The 14,366-nt window shown below is 53.5% G+C and overlaps 1 protein-coding gene across 5 annotated transcripts in view; it reads right to left on the bottom strand.

Annotated features, from left to right (window-relative positions):
* The window catches only part of ITSN1 (intersectin 1), a 214,279-nt gene that overhangs the window by 85,440 nt on the left and 114,473 nt on the right, over positions 1 to 14,366 (bottom strand). For all 5 annotated transcript variants that reach the window (XM_055125812.1, XM_055125811.1, XM_055125810.1 and 2 more), the window contains 3 exons: positions 7,999 to 8,126; positions 2,909 to 3,138; positions 102 to 223 (listed from right to left, as the gene is read on the bottom strand). In XM_055125812.1, the coding sequence (XP_054981787.1) occupies positions 102 to 223; positions 2,909 to 3,138; positions 7,999 to 8,126 (480 nt within the window). The remainder of the gene's footprint in view (positions 1 to 101; positions 224 to 2,908; positions 3,139 to 7,998; positions 8,127 to 14,366) is intronic.

The following is a 14,366-nucleotide window of genomic DNA, read 5'->3' as shown; positions in this document are numbered from 1 at the left end:
TTAAAGCAGCTTAAATGCCATCTCCACAGACAGTGGGGGAGGGGGCCCCAGATGTGGGTCGCTGGAGCATGAGACCCCACGCACTCCCCACGCACTCTTACCATGACGATGTCTCCGGGCTGGATAGTGATTTCATCGTGACTTCTCGACTCAAAGGGATACAGAGCCCGATAGTACACCACTTTCACGTTCTCCTGCGTGGAAATCGTCAACGGGCCTTTCTCTGCTCACACGGACACAGAAAGGTAGGGGTGGGAGAAGGAGGGGAAAAAACAAACCCTTAGATGAGACCGGGGGTGCTGGGAGAAGAGAGAGCGAGCGAGTGAGCGAAAAAGACAAAGAGAGAAAGGGAGAAAACGCGCACGCAGCTTGGCGGTTACACATTTAGACCTCCGGACCGTTCCCATCTATCAGGGAAACCCGGAAACAGACTCCAAGCCCCAGGGTGACACGCTCTCTGTGCAGGCCACAGCAAGGCCCAAGGGCCAAGCAGGACCACCGTGGGGCCGGGCACTCGCAGGCGCTCACCTGCACACCACCACCACCACCTTCTGCTCCAGGCAAGGCATCTAGACAGAGAGCCCAGATCCCAACCAGACCAGCAGGAAAGCCGCTGCGAAATCAAGAGGCAGCGGGCAGGCCTGGGAGAGACAGGAAATGCCACAGGCCGGGTTGCACGCAACCGTGCATGGCACCTGGGCGCAGAATTCATGGTGCACGGGGTGTGTGTGTGTGTGTGTGTGTGTGTGTGTGTGTGTGTGTGTGTGTGTGTGTGTGTGTGTGTGTGTGTGTGTGTGTGTGTGTGTGTGTGTGTGTGTGTGTGTGTGTGTGTGTGTGTGTGTGTGTGTGTGTGTGTTTCCCCGGCAAAGAATGCTATTACGCGCTTTCCCCCACATATTCAAGGGGGAAACGTGACCGAGGATAGAGCCCAGGAGAATATGACTTAAGCATGAATGTTTCTTTTTTTTTTTTAAGCTGGGGCGGGTGTGGCACAATAGTACGGGGAGAAAGCCACCACGCTCCCAAGTCCTTTCTGCTCACGGCTATTCTTTCAGATCTTCCGTTTCAGGGCCAGAGCGACCGAGGAATTTGAACACTTGCCTTACATGTGGCCATCCCGCAGCACTGCCAGAGGTCATTCCGGAGCCAGGGACAGCCGGGCGTGCTGCTGCCTGTGGCCCCAAACTGCCTCCCCTCCCCCATGCTGCTAAGGGCTGGCTCCTGGCTCTGCACTTGGGGACCCCTCCAGGCCCGCTCAGGGGGCCACAGCTCTCGGAACTGTCTCCTCCCCAAGCTATGAGGACTAAGATACACGCAGATTCGCCCTGGGGGGCAAGATTCCGCATTCCAAGTCTGCAAGTGGATGAAGAGTCTCACTTTCCCCTGGGGGTGGGGGGCAGGGAGGGAGGGAGGGAGAGAGAGAGAGAGAGAGAGAGAGAGAGAGAGTATATGTACAGTACCTTAGGAATCTGTATGTGTGCGTGTGTGTGTGTGTGTGTGTGTGTGTGTGTGTGCGTGTGTACAGGACACCCCTTCAGAGGTATGTGCACGGGACACACCCTCAGATCTGAGGACAGAAGCACAAAGGGACTGAAAGGAATTGCCTGAAAATTCCTGGAAAGTCCCAGGGAAATGACATTTAGGTCACGAAAGGACCCCACAGGCCACCGCGCGCAGAGGGCACAGCTGTCTCGTGTGGCCGAGGGCTGGCCGGCCTTCCTTTGTGGTCAGCGCAGATGGCACGCCCTGCAGAAAGGGTGGGAGTTCAGGCTCGGGGCCTGTGTGTCCGGCCCTGCCACGGCCAGGGTGTAGACGGGAACCGAAGGGGCCTTCGAGGAACCGTGTGTTTGGGTTTTTTTTCCCCTCTCCTTTTCTCTCCATGTTCCACTGCACAGCCACCAACTGGCACCAGAGAACACGCCAGGGTGGGTTCACGCTGGGGAGGGTCACCCAGTCATGCCCCAAATTTATTTCTTTTTAAATGTATTCCAGTTTGCCTGTGATACAAGGGTTTCTTTTATAAAAAAATTTTGGGCGATGGCAAAATCTTTCCTCATTCACTATTTAAAGTGGCAACGTAAGATCACAGGGCCCAGAAGAGCCACAGCTTTGAAAGGCAGCGGACAGGGCTTGAGGCCTTGCGGGCTGCGGGCGTGGCAGCCACAGTCACTGCAATCGAGAAGTGGCTGCGGGCTACCAGGAAATCACTCGGAAATTCCCAGAGCCGCTGACAAAAGATGGGCAGGACAGGCTGCCTGGGCAGGAAAGGTCTGGCCTCCGCTATGAATGGAGCTTGGCGTGCAGACTTGGTGCCTGCCGGCAGGGGCGTGGGTGGGCGAGAGTGAGCGTGAGAAGGACTCAGAGAGCTGACGACTGAAGACCCCAGCGCCCCAAGAGAGACCCACCCCTTTCCCTTTCCGTCTCCAGTAAGGTCACCAATGGGGCTGGAGCGATAGTACAGCAGGGAGGCGATTTGCCTTGGACGCGGGCCGACCCGGGTTCGAACCCTTGCATCCCATATGGTCCCCCAAGCACCGCCAGGAGTAACTGCTGAGCGCAGAGCCAGGAGTAACCCCTGTGCACTGCTGGGTGTGACCCAAAAAGAAAAAAAAAAATTAAATTAAAAAAATCAGGTCAGGGGCCGGAGCGATAGCACATCAGGTAGGGTGTCTGCCTTGCACGCGGCCAACCCAGGTTCAATCCCCGGCATCCCATATGGTCCCCCAGGCACCGCCAGGAGTAATTCCTGAGTGCAAAGCCAGGAGTAACCCCTGAGCATCGCTGGGTGTGACCCAAAAAAAGCAATAAATAAATAAATAAATAAATAAAAATAAATAAATAAATAAAAAATCAGGTCGCAGAGATGGGCTCCCCGACCCCACCCCAGCCCGTTTCTGGCAGCTCCTACCTGCGGTGGACCAGGGCGCCTGCACGGCAGGCTTGGCCGGCTCAGGATGTGGGTGGAAGAGGCGGCTCAGCCGGTCTTGAGTCTCCGGCTCACCTTTGTCCTCCCCGTCCTTCTTCCGGACGCTCTCGTCCCTCTTGAGGCTCTCCTCATCCACAGCTTTCCTGGGCCTCGGAAGCTCCTCGTCCCGCTGCACGCGCTCCAGCCACGGCTTGTCCCGGTCCTGAGCTCGTCTGCCAAGGAGAGACGCTGTTTGGGGGGGAGGAGGCAACCCGGGGCCCCGCTGCCCCAGGGAAGCCCACAGCATCTGCAGGAGGCGCCAGGCCCCGAGAAAAACTGTCCATTGGAGAGAATGAACGGAATCCGGGACCCTCGGGTTTGGGAGCTGGAGGAGCAGTGGGGGAAGGAGGTACCCCAAGATTCAGAAAGGCACAGCTAGCCCCGTGTCCTGTATGGAGTGATGGGAAGCTTAGCCAACATCCCTCCCCATGTCTCTCTTCATCTCTCTTTCTCTCTCCCTCCTTCCCTCTCTCTCTCTTGTTCCCCCTTCCCCCCTGTCCCTCTCTCCCTCTCTCTCTCTCTCTCTCTCTCTCTCTCTCTCTCTCTCTCTCTCTCTCTCTCTCTCTCTCTCTCCCTACCCCCGTCCCTCTCTCTCTCTCTCCCTACCCTCTGTCTCTCTCTCTCTCTCTCTCTGGTGTTTTGGGCCACACCTGTTGGCACTCAGGGCTTACTCCTGGCTCTGCACTCAGGGCTTACTCCTGGCTCTGCGCTCAGGGATCACTCCTGACAGTGCTTCAAGGGACCCTCTGGGTCAAGGGATCCAACCCTGGTCAGCCTCAGGCAAGGCCAAAAACCTACTCGCTGGACTAACGGCTCCGGCCCACAAACCACTTCTCTTAAAGGGCTCTTTAAGGGCAAACAGAGAGGCCGGAGCGATAGCACAGCAGGAAGGGCATTTGCCGTGCACATGGCAGATCTGGGTTCAGTTCTTGGCAGCCCACATGATACCCTGCAGAGCCAGGAGTGGCCCCTGAGTATCATCTGAGTGTGGTTCAAAGCCCAAAAGAAAAATGAAAAGGAAACTGGAAAGCCCTGTGTCACTCTCGGGCAGGTGAGATAGTGCAACCACCCCTGGCGGTGACAGCAATGCTGGCTATGACGGCCAGGGCACCCCACTCTTTCGTATTTTTTTAATCTCTAAGCACTTTTATTAAGAAAACTTGGATTCTACATCAACATACACATGCACACCCGCACGCGCGCGCACACACACACACACACACACACACACACACGTAAGAACATTGCTACTTTTGAACTGGAGCAGTAGTAAAGCAAGGAGGGCGTTTGCCTTGCATGTGGCCAATCTGGGTTCAATCCCCGGCATCCCATATGGTCCCCTGAGCATCACCAGGAGTGATTCCTGAGTACAGAGCCAGGAGTAACCCCTGAGCATTGCCAGGTATGACCCAAAAAGCCAGTAAATAAATAAAAGTGAATTTTAAAAAGTGAACTATAATGTTATAGCCAAAGGGATTAAATATCTTGAATTTCCTCGCTAGGCTTTTCCCCTCCAAGATTCCTGTTGGGCTGACGTGACCTTCCGGACGTCCAGCTGTAGACACAGTCATCCAGAGGTGGCCGAACAAAAACCAAGTGCAGCGTTGCGGTATGTCCAAGAAATGGAGCCGGTGATCACGGGAACACTGTGCGGACGAGCACGCACAATCCCAGCACCGCTGACGGAAGCCCTGGACAGGAGCCCCCCACGTTTTCCTGGGGCCCTCCACGTGTCTATTCACGGGGAACTGGCGGAGACCAGCACTTTGAAATTGAGGCTTTGGGAACTGCTCAGTGAGCTCCACCGCAAAGGCCAGCGGAAAGGGCTGGGAGCCGTTTCCCTCTCGCTCCAGAACATTCCAGAAATGGAATAAAATGATCACGCTGGATGGGACACTCAAGAATAAATGACCTGCAAGAATAAATGACCTAATAGATAAAATCTATAAAAATTTTTAAAATAATAATAATAAAAGAATAGGGGCTGGAGCGATAGCACAGCAGGTAGGGCGTTTGCCTTGCACGCGGCTGACCCGGGTTCGATTCCCAGCATCCTATATGGTCCCCCGAGCACCGCCAGGAGAAATTCCTGAGTGCAGAGACAGGAGTAACCCCTGTGCACTGCTGGGTGTGACCCAAAAAGCAAAATAAGAAAAAGAATAAATGACCTAACCAGTGGTCATGACGAGGCCCTCGGCAGACACTAGCAGCTCACTGCTCTGACCCGAACTCGGGTCATTCCTCAGACAAGAAACAAAGGGATAAAGAGACAAGAGATATTACATCACAGGGCCTGGCCCGGTCACAGCTTGGCCACACCTTCCAGAGGTCCAATCCCAGGCCGCCTGGTTCCAGCTATACCCTGAAGTATGACCCCAGTAACCCGTCAACACACACAGGGCAACTCCTGGAGTTAGTCAGGAGCAGCCGAGGGAACGTCACGGAGACAGAGCCTTCATTCTGCAGCCGGGGAAGAGGCTGGACTGTGGGCAGGGGAGGGAGGCTCCAAGCCTGCATGAGGTCTGGCTACCAGGGTCCCCAAAGCACCACCAGGAGCAATGCAGCCCCCCAAGAGCGCTGAACCCTACTGGGTGTGATCCCCAAACCAAACTGAACCAAAACAATTAAAGTTGTGTGGATCTCTACTCAGCAGGAACATGAAAAATTTAATGCAATGGGGTCCCTGGCATAAACTATCTTTTGAGAAACCGTGACTATGGGGCTGGAGAGAGAGGGCAGTGGGTAGGGCATTTGTCTTGCATGCGGGTGACCCGGGTTCGATTCCCAGCATCCCATATAGTTCCCTGAGCACTGCCAGGAGTCATTCCTGAGTGCAGAGCCAAGAGTAACCCCTGAGGGTTGCTGGGTGTGACCCAAAAAGAAAGAAAAAAAAGAAAGAATCCATACATTCCCCCAAGCCTGCCAGGAGTCATCATCCCTGAGTGCAGAGCCGGGTGTGAGGCGAGCATGGCTGGGTGTGTCACCACCCTACAAAGAAAAAAAAGAAACCAAAACCAAAAAAAAACAAAAACAAAAACCCACCAACAGCAAATGCTGCTTATTTAAAAATAAATAACAAGTAAAACAGTTCTGTGGATACAGATTTTCTATATGAGCTGCTTATCCACAACGTTAAAAATAACCAGTAAAACCAAACCAAGAACCAACAACCGGACTCCACATCCTCTACCCTAAGATGGTCACGCCCCAGACTCAGACTCCAGAAATCGGCTCAATGGTCTGCTTCATTCTCATTCTCTCTCTCTCTCTCATTCTCTCTCTCTCCCTCCCTCCCTCCTTCCCTCTTTCCCTCCCTCTCCCTCTCCCTCTCCCTCTCCCCCTCTCTCCCTCTCTCTCTCTCCCCCCCGCCCCTCTTTCTCTCTTGTTTTGGGTCACATCCAGCGGTTCCTCCTGGCTCTGCACTCAGGAATTACTCCTGAAGGTGCTCGGGGGACCATATGGGATGCCGGAATCAAACTCGGGTCGGCCGTGTGCAAGGCAAATGCCCTCCCGCGCTGCACTATCGCCCCAGCTCCTACTTTGAGCTTCTCATCTTGTCACCCACCAAGTCTTTCCCTGTTTCTTTCTGCGTGTACCCAGAGGTGCTCAGGGAAGCAGACCGTATGCGGGATGGGCCCCGGGGCTCCTGCCCATGCCAGCCCTGCAAGCGACCCCTCTGGGCCTCCACCACCAATTCTTTCACTGGGGTAAGGGCACAAGGCTTACTCCTGGTTCTGTGCTCAGGGGCCCCTCCTGGGTCTGCAAGTGGTTCTGGGGATCAAACCAGAGTCAGCCTTGAGCAAGGCAAGAGTGATGAACCTCTGTACTGTCTCTCTGGTTTTCCTCTCATCACCTTTTTTGTTTGTTTATTTTTTGGGTCACACCCAGCATCGCTCAGGACTTACTCTTGGTGCTGCACTCAGGGGTCACACCTTGTGGGGCTCGGGGTGCCATATGGGATGTTGGGGATCAAACCCGGGTTGGCTGTGTGTGTGCGCAAGGCAAAAGCCCTACCCTCTGTGCTATACCACTCAGGCCCCCATCACCGATTCTTACCATTTAGACACTACCCTTGTTCTAATGGGTTTGCTGGGGCTTAATTTTTATCCCTGGGGTCTGAAATTAATCAAAACATTAAAAAGGAAAAAACAAAAACAAAAAAAGCAAGCATCCAGTCACCAAATCCAGTGCACCAAACGTTTCCAGCTTGACTTCTACTACTTCCTACAGAAAGCTACAGTAGAAACCAAACTCTCTCTCTCTCTCTCTCTCCTCTCTCTCTCTCTCTCTCTCTCTCTCCCCCTCTCTCTCCAAACAAGGCCAACACAAGGACATTGTACCAGTCCTAGTGGCCAACTGTGGCCCCCAAGGTCCACTGGCACTTGGAAAAGGGAGGGCAGAGGACAGGGTGGCAGGGCTGGGTCCTGGGCGGGAGGTGCTGGAGGCTTGAAGATTCCAGAACAAGCGTGCTTTGGGTCACTGCATTTGAAGGCTGTGAACTGGAAAAGGAGTTTGCTTATTGGCATGCAAATGGGCACCCCTAAGTGTCCCAATTTCCTTTGGTAAGTCTTCAGCTACAGGGGAGAGCTCTGGGAAGGAACCCAAAGCCGCAGGGGGTTACTTACCCATGCACAGATTTGTGGATTCATGTGCCCTGTGTGTGTGTGTGTGTGTGTGTGTGTGTGTGTGTGTGTGTGTGTGTGTGTGTGAGAGAGAGAGAGAGAGAGAGAGAGAGAGAGAGAGAAGAGAGAGCGAGAGTGAGAGAGACACACACACACACACACACACACACACACACACACACACACACACACACACACACACACCCCTACACACAGTCACATACTAGGCACACAGAGAGGGTTTTAGGGGCAGTGAGTGCTTGGAGAAGCCTGGATGATTCCTACAGACAGGCTGTAAGTGAAGCACACCACAGACACACAGACACACACAGACACACAGACACAGACACACAGACACACACAGACACACACACACCCGAGGAAGCCAGGCCGAGGGCAGTCAGAACTCACCTTTGGGCTTCTTCCTTCTGCTTTTCTAACTCGAGGACCTTTCGCTCCTGCTCCTTCTGCCTCAGCCGCTCGGCCTCCATGGACTTTTGCTTCTGGAGTTGCTGTTTACTGTGGATTTCCCTCAGCTCCTGGAAATGATCGAGTGGCGCATGTCAACAGGCGCCTGCACCGTGGGTCCCTCTGGCCTCCCTGGGCACAGCGGGGGCAGGGGGTCCAGGTGCGGAGGAGCAAACATTCCAGGTACGTGTGTGTATGTCTGTGTGTGTATGTGTGTGTGTGTGTGTGTGTCTGTGTGTGGAGGGTGACAATGACGCCACAGCAGTCACCCCCCCGCCCCCTTCTGACGGAGACGCCTCCAACAGCACTATCCTTTCCCATGCTGCACTTCAGAGGCGAAGATGGGGGGACCCTGAGACCAACCACCTTCTCCGACGGTGAACAGAGGCTGCCGCTCCACACCTGATCTGGAAGCCCACTCACTTCCTCACGCATCACCTCCATCACCCTCGCCGCCGCCTCCTTGGAAGATGCCTGAGAAGATGCCCCCTACCCCTCCCCACCCTCTTGTCCCCACCTGGGTTGCCAGCAGGCTCCAGCCCACTCTCTCCTGAACAGTCCCAAGCCAGACATACAGACACCCCAGCTTGGCCTTCACCGGCGCCCCCTGTGACCAGCCCAGGAATTGCAGCCATTGCCTGAAGCAGACTCCTTTGGCCCAGAAAATACAGCTTCTGATCCCCGAAGTTAAACAAAACCCAAATCTACTGAGAGGATGAAACCGCCCGCTGGCACCGGAATCACGCATGGCTACCCTCAGCCTCAGTCACCAAACCCCACTTGCCTGTCTCCCCCACACACAACTGAGCACAACAGAGTCCGGGAGAGCCCAGGGTAGGCCAGCTTGGGCCGGGCCAGTCCCCCAGAGCCCACAGAGGGCAGCCCCGGGTGCCCCCAGAGAGACCTAGCTGCTCCTTGCCAAGGCCCAGACGCGTGAGTTTTCCTCCTACCTGAAATTCCCGCCTCTCCGATTCACTCTGAGGTGACAGACAAGGCCCTGCCCACCGCAGGTCGGGGCGGAAACACACAAACCCCCTGAAGAGAAGCCGGGAGGCTCGGGCTGGTCTTCTCCAGGGTACACAGGCTGCTCCGAAAATGAGCTGGGAAGGCCAGCGCAAGCAAGATGCACAGCCGGACACGGCAAGGGGCCGAAGCACATCTGCGAGATACTGTAGCGCTGTCATCCCGTTGTTCATCGATTTGCTCGAGCGGGCACCAGTAACATCTCCATTGTGAGACTTGTTACTGTTCTTGGCATATCGAATACGCCACGGGGAGCTTGCCAGGCTGTGCCGTGTGGGTGGGATATTCTCAGGAGCTTGCAGGGCTCTTCAAGAGGGATGGAGGAATCGAACCTGGGTTGGCCACGTGCAAGGCAAACACCCTACCTGCTGTGCTATCACTCCAGCCCTGCGATATGCAAGAAGCTAAAACTGGGCTTCCTGGCAGAGAGGGTAGGGAAGCCTGGCAGGAGGGCGACCCCCGGGGGATGGAGAAGGAAGCAGGGTGGATCAATAGGACAGTGGGTAGCATGCTTGCTTTCCACATGCCCGGCTGGGGTTCGATCCCTGGCATCCCACAGGGAGCTGGGCCATGAGCATCCCCGAGTGCAGAGCCTGGAGTAATAAACCCTAAGCACTGCCTGGTGTGGCACAAAAAGCAAAAGGGAAAAAAAAAAAGAGGAAGAGGGAGGCTTGTGGAGGGATGTCGGGGGTGTAATTCCACTGTTCTTGTGAGACAGAAAACTCGGGAGGGTCGGAGAGATGCTGGCTAACCCCAGTTCAGTCCCCAGCACCATGGAGGGTCCCTCGAGCACTGCCGGGAATGATCCCCAATCACAGAGACAGGAGTTCACAGGCCCTGAGCACTGCTAGGCAGATCCCATACCTTAAAAACATAAAGCAATGAACACACACACACACACACACACACACACACACAATGTTGTCTTCCATAATAATTTGGAATCAAGCACAAATTGCCATTTTGTAACACAAATCCAGACTCCTGTCAATGGTCTGGATTTGATATTTCAGAGACAAGACGGGAAAACAGAGCCACTTGCTGCTGGCCACAAGAATTCGGATCTCTCTACGGGAAAAGCAAAACTGGAACAACGTTCGGTTCTAAATGAGCCGAGAGGGACACCCCAGCAGGTCCCTCTCGGCTTGGGGGTCCAGCTCTGTCATAAGCCCAGCCCAGGGCGCCCTTCAAAGGGAAAAGGTGCAAGATTGACTTTTGTTCTGATTTTATGGCATGAAGCAGGCTCCGAGAGGATACACTGCAACAAGGAGCTGCCGGGCCGGGCACAGAGCTGCCGGGTCTCTTAGCCCAGGCCCCCACAATGGGCCAGAGCTGAGTCAGGGTGACATGGGGCGGGGGGTGTCTCCCTTCAGCGGGAACAATCGCTGTCGGACTCGCCAACAACGTCCATCATGCCAGAACTTGTTCTTTAAAGCAGCGTCTCTCTCACCGAGGGTTTTACTCCCTTCCGTCGGCCGAGGAGAGGAAGGGTGGATGCCCTCCCTTGTGGTGGTACTTGGGGCAGGTTGCTAGCCTGTTTCTGTTCAGCTCCCGGCAGGGCTCAGGGGACCCCGCAGTGGCAAGGATCACTCGGTGCCAGCCGCAAGCAAGGCAGGCACCTCAATGAACCCGTGAATCCTCTTTCGCCCCTTCTCCCCTTTCTTCAAGTAAAGCCCACCTGGTGGTGTCCAGGGGGGGCAGTGTGGGGACCGAGACTGAACTCAGGGCCTCACAGTGCCAAGCATGTATTCGACCACTTAAGTCTATCGCCTGGTTCCCAGGGGTTTGCCCTGATCGTTAAAGATAAAGCACAAGACCAGCAGCCACAAACAACATGACTTAGGTGGAATCACAGCAAGAGCAGGAAATGATGAAAGGAGGCCCGGGGACACGAGCAAAGGCTAAGGTGTCTCCCTTGCACACAGCCTACCCTGGCTGATTGCTGGCACCGCGTGTGCTCCCCCGAGCACTGCCAGGGATGACCCTTGAACAGAGCCCGAAGTAAGCCCTGAGCACGGCTGGGTGTGGTCCAAAGCACTCTCCCTCCGAAACAGAAATGACAAGAGGACAAAGAAGATTGATGTTCAGGAACCTGATTTTACACACACACATTGGGAGAAAAAAAGTATTATTTTCCCCAGAATGTTTTCGTAGGTACTGTTTAAAATATTTAACAATAGGCCCCGCACAAGCACTGGCGAATTAGAACAAGAGGCCTGATGGATCACAGAAGCAGGGAGGCGTGCACGATTCTCATTTCATCCAAGAATGGTGCTGTGCTTTCAGAGTCTAGTAACTGCTTATTGATTCATAGATAAGGAATCGGCAGGCAAACTCGAAACAGATGGCAGCAAATCGAGCAATGGAAGAGGAAGAACTGAAAACAATGAAAGGCAATTAAAAAGTGAACTGAAAGGACCCACCAAGAGAAATCGATCTGAGACACTTTTGAAAACAAGGGTTTGTGTGTGTGTGTGGGGGGGGGGTGGTGGTGAGGGGGATAGAGTAATAGACAGAGAAGAGTAAGATGCTGGCCTTGTACTCAGCTGACCTGGGTTCAATCACCGGCACCCCAGACGCATGAGCACTGCCAGAAGTGATCCCCGAGTGCAGAGCCAGGAGCAACCGAAACCAAGCAAACAAAAAGCCGAGTCTAGGGGCTGGAGTCATAGCACAGCGGGTAGGGCGTTTGCCTTGCACGCGGCCAACCAGGGTTCAAATCCCAGCATCCCATATGGTCCCCTGAAAACCGCCAGGGGTGATTCCTGAGTGCATGAACCAGGTGACCCCTGTGCATTGCTGGGTGTGACCCAAAAAACAACAAAAAAAGAAAAAGCCGAGTTTGGGTCTGGAGAGACAGCTCAGAGGCCGACTCGTGCTTTGCATGCGGGAAGTCCAGATCTGATCCCTAGCACCTCAAGGGCCCTCCAGTACAGAGCCACGAGTACCACTGGGTAAGGTTCAACACCCCCCTCCGGGCCCCACCACAGACACACACACAGTGGCAGGGGGTGCGGGTGGCATGTCTAGCAGTGCTCAGGGCTAACTCCTGGCTCTGTACAAGGACCATACCTGGCGGTGCTTGGGAGACCTGCACGGTGCCAGGACTGAAACCAGAGTCAGCTGTGTGCAAGGCAAAGTGCCTTATCCTATACTACCTCTCCAGCTCCCAAAACAGAAAAAAAAAAAAAAACAGAAAGAAAAGAAAAAAAATTTTTTTTTCTCTTAGCCCAGAGATGTGAGCTCAGCTATTGCGCCTTACACTGTGTGAGGCCCCGAGCTGGAGCCCTGGCCTGGCCAAAGTTAGGAAGGATGAATCTAGAAGGCATCCAACATGCAGAGGAAGCGATGGCGTTATGGTGAGCAGGGCAGAGAGGCGGGGCCTAGCTCTGGAGCTGGCCCTGCTAGTGATGGCCCCAAGGCCTCTGAGAAGAGGAAGCTTTCGCAGGAACCGTGGAAGAAACAGATGTCAAATAAGGTGAACAGATGGCGGTGGCCACACAGGGTCCAGCCTGGGAAGGCGAGCGATGCTTTCCTCTCATTTCCCTCTTTTTCTTCCTCCCGGTTAACTGCCGGTGGAGACATGCGATGCGGTCAGAAAACTCACGCTCTGAGTGATGTCCACAGAGCGCTTCCCTGCCCTCCCCCCACCTCGGAAGTTTAGGATGGAGGAACACGTGACTGTTTCACTCCTTGGCTGACAAGCCTTTTTTCTTATTTTTAATTTTTTTTTTAAATTTTAGTTTCAAAGAGTTGTTCACAGGAGTTAATTACGTATCATTGTATCACTGTCACTGTCATCCCGTTGCTCATCGATTTGCTCGAGTGGGCACCAGTAACGTCTCCATTGTGAGACGTGTTGTTACTGTTTTTGGCATATTGAATATGCCACGGGGAGCTTGCCAGGCTCTACCGTGCAGGCGGGATACTCTCCGTAGCTTGCCGGGCTCCCTGAGAGGGACGGTTGGCCACATGCAAGGCCAATGCCCTACCCATTGTGCTAAATTAATTACATAAGTTCAGTATTTCAACACCAATCCCAACCAGCATTATTTTGAATTTTCCCACCATCACCCAAGCCTGCCCCCAAAGCAGATGCTAAATAATTTATTTTGTGTTGTTTGTTATGAATAATTGACTAAAAATGATCCAAAAAGGTTTCTGTACAGGAAAGTGTGTGAAAACTGTTATCTCATCTTGGAGTCAGTAAGCCCCATCTTTTTTTTTTTTTTAAACTGAATTTCTGGGGGTGAGAAACAGGACAAGGAAGGAAACATTGAAAACAATGATGGAGGGAAGGAGGAGTGGGGGGTGCCGGAAGGGGGTGAAGGGATCAGGGTTGATGATGCTTGCTGTGCATGTGGTTGACCCCCGTTCAATTTTACATAAAAACCACCACCAAGGGGCCAGAGAGATAGTGCAATGGTCAGGCTCTGACCCTACAGATGGCCCACCCAATTTCGATTCCCAGCATTCCATCTGGTCCTCTGAGCTTGCCAGGAGTGATCCCTGAGTACAAAGCCAGGAGAAGGTCCTGAGCACTGTGGGGCGTGTCCCCCAAACAACAATAAACCAAACAAACAAAAGAAAGCACCACCGAGAATAGCCCCTGAGCATCACTAGGTGTGGCTCAAATCCCCAGCCCTCCAAACACCAGAAATTACTGAGAAACAAAACTTAGCGTCTTATTTGTAGCTTTTTAAATGAACTCCCCCACCAAGTAATAATAATCAATAACTAGAATCACATACTCATCTAGCACGATGGCTTTGCACATGCATCTATGTTGGGTTTTCTTAGAAAGAAAGAAACTCCCAGGAAATGTGTAATCTACAAAACTTCAAAAGATTTTTTTTTTATCACCAAAAACACCTACAGAATTCGAAGATACAGCCGAGTTTCTCAAGCAGGATGCAAATAAACTTCGGAAGGCACCAGATGGCAAGCAGACTGGTTATATGGGCACTTTTCTTGCCGGCACTATAAATTTTACTTGATTCTCAAAAGGACCTCTGATGAGAGGCAGATAGGACCCCAATAAGGAAATAACGGGCAAATAAAGACTGTGCCAGGGGCAGAGACAGGGCTCAAAGGGCTCAGATACTAGCTTGGCATGCGGGCGCTCTGGTTTGATCCTGGAACTACAGGGGCCACCCCCACACCCCAGCACTGAGTGCCCCAGACCGGGGAGGGCGGGGGGGAGAAGATCCTGTCATGTGTTAAGATGGAGAAAAATCCCTCATTTCCCCCCCAAGGAATTAAGACATCTGCCCCATAAACCATCTTTA

The sequence above is a fragment of the Sorex araneus genome, chromosome 2, assembly GCF_027595985.1.
Source record: "Sorex araneus isolate mSorAra2 chromosome 2, mSorAra2.pri, whole genome shotgun sequence".
Classification (NCBI taxonomy): Eukaryota; Metazoa; Chordata; class Mammalia; order Eulipotyphla; family Soricidae; genus Sorex; species Sorex araneus.
This window is presented reverse-complemented; position numbering and strand designations above follow the sequence as displayed.